This window comes from Netta rufina, assembly GCF_964035555.1.
Source record: "Netta rufina genome assembly, chromosome: 3".
NCBI lineage: Eukaryota > Metazoa > Chordata > Aves > Anseriformes > Anatidae > Netta > Netta rufina.
In genome coordinates this window covers 79,327,289-79,337,235 of record NC_140125.1, presented here as the reverse complement: position 1 = coordinate 79,337,235, position 9,947 = coordinate 79,327,289, and the positions used below count along the sequence as shown (strand labels likewise).

Genomic DNA, 9,947 nt, shown 5'->3' with positions numbered 1-9,947 from the left:
AATGTTGTTGATAGTTCAAAAGTACTTTCCCCAGAGGCAAATAAAGATTATCATCCCAGCCCCAAAGAATATTTTAATATTCTAAACAAAATTCTGAAGCCTTATTTCTCTCTTGCACGCTCTTCCAAACATGACTTTTTCAAAAATCTGAACAATTACTTACATTGATAATAACAGAAAAAGTATAATACAGGGACATGACCAGAGCTTATTGCAAAATGTTTCCCAGATAATTCTAAATGGTAGAATTATTACTCTTGGCAAGAGTACTTTTTCATTTCCCAAAGAGAGCAGGTAAATCATAAATACATTAACAAAATACTCTCAAATTACAATTTTATCAGGTATTGTGCTTAGGCTTTGCTGTGATTTGTTTAAATGATAAAAAGAACATTCTATGCAATGTACTGAGTAAAAACAATTCCTTAAGAGAGACACAACTGAAGCAAAACTGCTCTTCCACACATCAATGCAGCTGACTTCTTGAGGTACCTTCTACTCCTATTTTCTTTAATTTTGTGTTTTGCTTATGTACACCTCTGTAAATATCCTTTGTGTCTAGGCATAGTATGTTTGCAGAGTGCAAAACATCTTTTTAAATATGCTATACAATAAATTTACACTTCTGTAAAGACATCTTAAAGCTATTTTACATTTAATAACTATTGGGAGCCTGCATGTTTATTGGAGCTTAGAGTGACTGATTACCTGTCTTTATAAAGCCAATAGACTTGTACATCTGTGATTACAGGACCAAGTCTTTGAGCATGAAAGTTTCCATGACCCCTCCATATATTTTCATCCAAGTCTTTCATGAAAGAAATACTGTTTAGGGGAACATTTGGGGATCTTACCAAAGGCATAAAACTATTTTACACTTTTCCTGTCCTTTATTTATTTATTTGTTTGCTTATTTATTTATTTATTTTACTTAGCTGCTTGGACAGGTGTATCAAGTCTTTCCACTAAGTTCCTCATATTGCAGGATTATTTTTTTGATATGCATATCAGCATGCATAAGCACAACAAGATTTATTCTACCCAATATACATCAAAGGTAAGAAATAGAAATGACCTTCCCAAGCATCTGAATTCTATTTTTAGCACTTCAATTCTGCTATAAAATTCAACATCAACTCCTACAATAATAAAGATTGGAAAAAGTTTTCAGTCCAAATTTTGGCTATTAAAAATCGACCTACGTATAATGATTTTCTACAGGAAGCAAGGGAAAGGAGGAAACCCATTATGTACTCTAATGAGAGAAATTTCTCTAAAAGAGAAATGTCTTCAAAGAATACTGAGAGCATGTGAAGGATAATTATTTTTCTTACCCATTTTCAGATTCTCATCCACTATCACAACTGCAGTTACAACTGCAAGAATTTGTTTCAGTGAAATGAAAACTGCAGCCAAGAAGACCTCTATCCCAACTCTTTAACAGTGAGGATCTTACTGAGAAAGTACTTTTGTTCTTGGTGAAAGATGAGGACCCAGTTAAGCAAATTGCTAGTATATCCTACTTTCATTATCTGAAAATAATATATTAATACTCATTACTGCAAGCTGAACTCAGGCACCAGAAAACATTACATAAATTACAGATAAATGCATAAGTAAAGGATTCACAAACAAAACAAATTTATCAGCTGGTGTGCAGAAGCTTCATACAATTGAGCAGGTATATTTTCCTACAAAGATACTCCATCAGGATTTAAGAGGCATTTTCTGACCAGACAGCCAGTGTACTCTGCAGTCAGCATTGTGCTGGTTTACACCAAGGTTTGGCTCATGTATACAAAAGCATCCATGAAGATTTTGATCACCATTGACAAAGTTTGCATAAATGTGGAACACTAAAACCTGAAGCCCTTAAAGGAGAAAATTTCTATTGATGTTACAGTTTTATCTGACAAGGATTTAAGAACCAGATCTATGGCAATACACAGTTCTACTAGCCATAAGCATGGGTATGTATAACATACGTTCAACTATGGCACTTACATAAACCCTAGAATTATATCTTACCTATACAACATGATGTTACAAGATTCATGAAAAACAGAACTGAATAAAATTGCTGATAAGAAATCATTGGTCTTTCAAGCCCCTCAAAGCACAGAAGTACTAATACAAAAGTTTTTACTACTGAAAACTTGTAGGATGAACTGCAAAAATGTAGGCACCTACAGTCCCCATGTGCACCTTCTGGAATTGTCTCTGACAAACGCTTCTCCAGTTCAGGCTACATATCTTTTCCCTTTGCATTTCATAATATGCATCATGAAAACAGAAACAAGAGAGTGGAAAGGTGATGACAAGATTCTGGAATATGATTGCATGTTGGGGCATACTCTACTTAGCAATGTTTCAAGAACAAGATGTTTATCTGCATGCTGCCTGAGCTAATCAAGGTTAATGCCAGAAGAGACTGGCTTGTCTCAGCACTGAGGAACACCGAAGTTGCCACCACAGGAGTTACAGCTAAATTCTGAGATGACACATTTCCAAGATTTTACTCTGCACTCTCTTAACTCTTTACAGCCTACTTATTCTTACATCTGTATTCTTATACCCTCGGAAGGAAAAGGTGACCTACAACCAGTAACTTTAAAACTTCAATGATCACTGAAGTAATAGAAGAAACTGTTTAAACCACAGAGTTTCAGAGGCAGGGTAGCTATGAGCTATTTCCTCCATTGTGGTCAGCTGTTGAGCATATTCTCAAGTAATCCCTGCATTGTCCAGATCATGCTGTTTCTATATCTCTAATTATTCAGATGTTATGGTGAGTATCCTGTGCCTTCTCATTCTGATTGCAAAGCTAAGTCCTAATAAGAAATGCATGGCTATTTTAAAGGATGTATTCTTGTCTCAGTATACAATAGATTGCACACACATCAGCACACAAAAAAGATGACACAGCCCCTGCATTTCAGCTGACTTAATCCCTAGAAAAAACTGTTGCCTTTTTGAGGTAAAATGTATTTTTCTATTATGGCACATGTTCAATATATACATTTACACTATAACCAAAACAAAAGTGCCCCAGAAACATAGGCTGAGATGTTTGACTACAACTTAGTCATATTGTTTGGAGTGGAATGCCATTGCTCTATGGAAAGTTGTATTATATTATTCATGACATCATCTCAATATACAATCTATAATATATCTAAGTACATTGAATAGGTATGATTTCCTGTATAAACCTTCAGTGAAATATACTTGTCTAACAATGTAACCTCATAAGTTTGTCAGAGATTGGTAAAAATATATATATATGTATCCAAGTCTCCCAGTGCACAGGATTCAGTGCTTAACTCTTAAGCTCTGCTGTCAAGCTTTACTTTCAGATAATGGTTCTTACACGACTTTCTCATTCCAAGGGAGAACTGAATTCTGGAAAAATTCTTGACATGCATCCAAAATGCAAGAGAACTCTGTTATGGCCCATATTAAAACACCCAGATTAGGGTAACAAGCCAAGTTACTTGCAAACTGTAAACAAAATAGTTAAGGAAAAAAAACTCACAGACTCATATAGCCAAACAACAAAGCTGTCAAAGAGTTGGTTCCAGCTCATCTGTTATCTTTTTCACAATGCTACATGATTTATGTTAAATCACAATCCTAAACCACAATGTTAGTTGGAAATAAATTCCTACATTGAGGAAATACTCAACTGGTTACAGCATCTCCAAGTTCTTATATTCCCTCTTTATCTTTGCACAGTACATGAACATTGCAGAGAGAGAACAGAACAGCAGTCAATATGTTAGCTGCAGTATGGCTTCCTACAAGAAGGACAACATTTAATTGGCTTTGATATTTTTCCTTGTCCAGTATGTGTTTCTCTATGTGTATACACGCATGTGTGTGCACACATTTTCTTCTCTTTTGTATGGTGTACTTCAATGATATAATTAATAGTCATTTATTTCCATCACATTTCCTTACCATAACTTACAAAGTCAAAGTGGAGGATTATATCATATTTACAAACAAGTTGGCACTTACAGAATAAATTATTGATTCCTTTTTTATTATTATTATTTTATTCTATTTCCTTTTATTTTATTTTCCTTCTTTCTCCTCTTCCTTTTCACCCCAGGGCATCCAGAATTCAGGCAGAATAGTAAAGCCTTCTGCCCGTTTCCATTATGCTACATTAATGTGAGTAAATAGGATTCCAGCTGGTACACTCCTTCCTGATGGTTTGCTTGTTGCTGAGAGGCAATGCCTTCCACCTCAGTTCATGCCCGATGCTCAGGAACTGTTAGTCAAGGGAAAGCAAAGGTTGCATGTTTTCTTCCTCATTCTTATCCATGCGTTTTAGCACCCCAGGATCCACCACCGACTGAGACCTGCAGGAGGGTAACATGCTTACTTAACATTTCCAGATGAAGACAAATTAGGGTAAATCTCAGCTCTCGTTTGTTTAGTTTCATTTCTGCCAGAGCTTAAAAATGATGATACAGGTACTCTGGGCATCTGATCATCACAAATGGTCAGAAAATACGTTCAAGAAGTGATTGCATGACTTTAAAGGGCTCTGTGCTGTTTTGTGGAAATAGGAGTAAAAGGCAGAAAAAACAGCTCCTCTTTTCTCCTGTGAAGCACTGAAGAAGAACACATTCTTAGCACACGATAGAGGGCAAACTAAGCAGTCTTTTGTACTGATGTAAGCACTAACCCTCTCTACCAGAAGGCTATATGGCAGTGGGCTGGTAAAGAAGGTGTAATTCAGCCACCCAGATGGAAAATGGCATGCTGCAATTAGTGGCACAGAATTAGTTAGCTGGAAGCATATTTGCTCCTTTTCCAAAAGGCCCTTAAATGCAACAGTGTGTATTCCTAAGACAACCCTGGGGAACTCTGCCATGGCCAGCAGGATTTCTGGAGCAGTGGACACATCTGTCAAACTCACTTGTCAGCTCAGCTAAACACAGCAGAGAAGGATGGCAAAAGGGCTAGTTCAATGGTGATTGTAAACTTTCTCCAAATTCTCTGATTCAGCACAGAAGCATAACACTGGTACTGATATTCTTCAACAGCCATGTGTGAGAGAGAAAGAGGAAATCTCAGCCTCCAGCAAAATCAAAATGCTCCACAAAGTCTGAAGTGGTAAGAATGGGTTTCACATCACATATGTCACAGCTTGTCAAAAAATAGGCACTTCTAGGGTACAGTAAAAGAGACCTTTGTTAGATGTTTCTTTTAAAGTAAAATGAGTCTCACACTAGAAATGTGTATATCTCTTCTTTTCTATAAAAAGGACTTGACATGGCTAGAGTATGTGTACATCACTACAATGTAGGCATGAATTTTTGATCAGAAGAACACTGGGACTGCAACACTACTACAGATTTGCCCATTTGCCAGACTACAGCACAGAGAAAAATCTTTACAAATTCTGATCTCTCCTAACATGAATAAATGCAGTCAGTAACCCATTCTCATAAACTGGCACCATCCACTGAAACCAATGAATGAGGCTGATAACAGGAGATTATTTGTCTTTTTCTCAAAAATTATAAAGAAAACCTTTAAAACACACAAAAAAATCTGAATCAAACCTTACACCAAAAATTTAAATATAATAACAATACAATTGTTATTTTCAAATAACAGTTATCACATTATCTTCCTGATGCTAAAGTCAAGAAAAATAGCTTTAAATATCTTGCTTTTTTTTTTTTTTTTTTGTGATATACATGATTTATTTATTTTTAGGACTGTACAATAACACCCATCTAGAATGTTAGTTAATCAGGCAGAAAGCTAAACCACTGAATTAAGAACACTTTTTTTTTTTTTTTTAATTTTGTCTCCACAAGGCACTGTGCAAAACTGGTTGACATTGCTGGTAGGAAGCTGTACTCATGGAAAATCCAGTTCAAAATAAGTAATGCCGTAGAGCATGCTAATTTCAAAGAATTCTTATTTGTATGTAATAGGAGTACTAACAGGAGACAGAGCTTTCTCCTACGCTGACAATGTCTGAGTAACCATTGTTTCCAGTTATCTGCGGAACTGAAAAGGAGACAAAAACTATACACCTGGCCTCAAATTTCCAGGGAGGGAATTTTGACCATAAATTCCCTGGGTACCCAAGCTTCCCAGTCCCAAGACAGATGTGAAAAAGAAACTGCACAAAGCCTGATCATATGGCTTGCAAGCTCAGGAGCTCAAATACCTTGTAGAAGAAGAAATAGCTTTCATTTTAAATTCATTTTAAATCAACATTTACTGTCATTCCATTCAACAGCAATTTATGTGTGAAGGCACACAAAATATTTGTACCTTCTATTTACATCTCCCAAATAACTTTAACACATTGCTGAATAAATTCTCACAAATCATAGTAGGACAGAGCTGTAATGCAAAGTCCCATTGCAAAGGTGAGTAACCAAAGCCACACACGGATACATTGCAAAGTTGGTCAAAACAGACATCGACCCTGTGTAGTTAGCTGAGAGCAGGATGCATATCCCTGCAGCTGCAGCTGGTGCCTCAGCTGTGATAGCCTTGTGTGGACAAAGCCACAGACTATATACATGATTGCTGAGACAGATGCAATAGTGCCACAACATGAACATGTTCTTCTAGGAGGTCTGTGACAGATGCAATAGTGCCACAACATGAACATGTTCTTCTAGGAGGTCTGTGTTTCTGGTTTCTTTTTTATCTCAACCACACTCCTCATGCTCAGCCTTTCCTTCAAGCAGAGGTCATCCAATTCACCCAAAGGTCAAGGAGTTCTGAAAGAACTTCAGTGGTTCACATGGGGGCAGAAATGAGTAACAAAGAAATGAACTCTTAGCAGGATCTGGGTTTAAGAAGGATATTGTTCCAGAGCAATAAACTATAATTCTAAAATGCCAAGCCAAATTAAACAAGATAATCGTTGGAGACCTCCTACACCCTTGTGAAATTTGGTCTGTGAAGTCAAGCACCTTTCATTGATTTAATTCATGGTTTTTAGATGTTGTTCTTCTGCAGTAATGTATCACATTTAGTGTGGTTTTAAGTCAAGAGAAACATAATCCTTCAGATGCCAAATTCAAGTTAAATTTTAATGGAATTGATTTATCTATTTATACCTTAACTTTTCTATTTCTACTTTATCACAGTCTGTGCACTTAATATAAGAAAGTATTGGGACTTTCTGTTCAGAATCTTACTACCACTCCCTTCTATTTGGTACTAGCACAGTAAATCTGCTTGGTATCTTTTATATCCAGCAACTGGGAAGGAAGATTTCAGCAAGCACTGCAGATATGCTAACTGAAAATGAATATGAAGAAGGTGAGAAAATTTCATCTGAATATAATGCAGATACAATTTTCAACATGCTTATTTTCTGCAATAGGCCTCCTACTGTGTCAGCTAACCCAGACTGAAAGAATATCTGGTAGTAAACTGCAGATTAGAAGTTTACACTGAAGTGTAATTCTGCATGAAAGACTTTTTAACCACAAGTTAAATGGGAATAATATGTGTGCTTTCTCCTCTTAAGAAAGTATGAAGAATTTGTCAATCCACTGCTTTTCTACTACACTTTTCCAGAATAGTCTGGGGATTTGCTGCATCCTTGAATGAGGCAATTTCCTTTCATTAATTCCTTTTGCATCAGTAAGACTTCAGCATGTTAGCTCCTATATTCCATTTTTTCTTTCTTCTTTCAGTAGCTTCTCTACTGTTTATAATTCTTGTATATTGTGCAAATCATATATAAATGTATTGCTCACTTCCCCTCCACCTCTTCCCAGGCTATTCACTTTCCCATTTTCTTCAATGCTTGTATTTCATTTTTTCTCATGGATTCAAAATCTTCTTTAACTTCTCCTTCTCCTATCCTAGTTCATTCACAGCCAATCTCTTGCTATTTCTCATTTTCAAGGTTTTACAGATTTTTTGATACAAAATCTTTAAACTTCACTGTTCTGTGGAGTTTTTTTTGTTTGTTTGGTTGGTTGTTGTTTGTTTGTTTGTCTGTTTTTTAATTATTTTATTTCTACAGCAATATCCTGTTGCCTCTTATTTCCTAAAAAAAATTATCTCTCCTTCAAACTGCACTGTCCTTCCAAATCTATGAGATATTCACTTATCAAACTTATTTTCCTGGCTGATGATTCTCAAAATATTTTCTCCTGTCTGATCTGCTCCAAGAGTCTCTCTCCTTTCTACATCAAATACCATCTCCTTAAACTGAATTCTTAAGTTAACATATTTTGACTTACTTTGAAAGACTTTATATATAAAGTTTTCTGCCCTGTATGTTCTCTGATTCATTGCTAAGCTTACCCCTTACCCACTATGAGCTGCACACTGACTTTTGCTGCCTTACTCAGCCTTTTTTACCCTGTTGTAACTTTTTGCTTTCTCTTCTACTAGCCCTTCTCTTCTGCTGGCCAGAAGGCTGGACCAGATTCACCTCTCCCACGTGAATAGCCTCTCTGCTTCCATAGTTACAGTAGATGTAACTAACCTCTCACCATATTTTGGTTTCGAATGGTAAAATACAGCAAGTAATTATACTGCATCTCCTCAAGGAGAAAAACATCTTAATTCAGGAAGTTCGCCAGAACTGAAGAGCAACAATTGGCACTAATTTTGTCCTGGTTCTCCTCATTACTTTTTTTTTTATTGTTGTTGTGTGCAGTCACTGTGACAGGTCAGGCAGTGCAAATGGCTGGCATTTACACTGGCTGTACATACAGCCTGTATGTACAGGCTGGCATACATCAGGCACTGGAAAATGAGATGGAGAAAGGCAGGAGTTATCATCCCTCTCCAGGTGGACAACTGGTCCCATCTCATCCTCTGCACTGAGTCTCATTGGCTCTCTAATACTTGATGTAAGCTGGGGTGGGATATCAGCTTATTCCAAACAGTACTGTATACACTACCTATTATGGGCTATACTCTACAGCAATCTACTTAGGGGAAAAAAAAAAAAAAAAAAGTCCTTATACACAATAAGCTGAGGAAACTACCTACAGCTTCATAAAACAGGAGGAAGGCAAATGTTAACCTCATGGCGATACTAGAAGATGATGGTACCTTTAACCCACCTTTTCATGGACTTAGGAGAGAGATCCTTTTCTATATCTTTTGTGGGAGCATTGAAGGAGTCTACATTGCATTCACTGTCATCATCATATTCATGGTCTAGCAGTGTTCTTGCCCATGTCCCCATGTCATAGGGGGGCAACATTCCTCCAAACTCTGAAGGCAGGATCTCAGGATGTATTAGCTGATGTAGACTGTTGAGGTTATTACCATGCAGGAATATCTGTATGTGCGTAAACGGGTAAAAACAAAGCAGTATCACAACAATCATCAAAGTTCAAATTACATCAGCATTATTACAGGATATTTTACGGTTTCAGTATTCTGACTGTGTTGGACTAACAGTAGTGGCCACCAAGGCACATAATGCCTCTGCCTTAAGTACAGTCAGACTGCATTTGCAAACTAGCTGATTAAAGCATAAGTGACTTAAAATGTCTGCAAGACAAGGGGTCTAAAGAACTAATTTCAAGTAACTAGACAGACTGAAGACTAGACAGAGTGCTGACATTTTGTAATGTGTTTTCCTTAAACTTTGTATTAATTAATAAAGTACATAAATTAAGTACATTAATAAATAAAATCACCATTCTTTCTATATATTAAGGACTTGCTGAAAGTATTGACTTTCAGCATCTGGCCTTGAGTCCTATGAAAAATAAGATAAATAACAATGTAATGAAAAAGATTTTCTTCCTTTATATGATACCACAACTAGCTACCATCCTTACTTGACAATATATAAAGTAAGTAATACCAGTAAAATAATGTCTGTGACCACAAGTGAATAGTTGATGCAGTACTTAATATTGTCTATCAATGTTTTCATTGACTGAATTGTTTTCAAATATGCTTTACTTTTATATAGA

General features: G+C 36.3%; 1 protein-coding gene across 1 annotated transcript in view; it reads right to left on the bottom strand.

Moving 5' to 3' along the window:
• Window positions 1-4,279: 4,279 nt before the first annotated feature.
• CLVS2 (clavesin 2) overlaps window positions 4,280-9,947 on the bottom strand; it is a gene marked incomplete at both ends in the record, with an annotated part of 50,264 nt that continues 44,596 nt past the window's right edge. Inside the window, 2 exons of the mRNA XM_084285297.1 lie at window positions 4,280-4,367; window positions 9,081-9,301. Of these exons, the coding sequence (XP_084141423.1) occupies window positions 4,280-4,367; window positions 9,081-9,301 (309 nt within the window). The remainder of the gene's footprint in view (window positions 4,368-9,080; window positions 9,302-9,947) is intronic.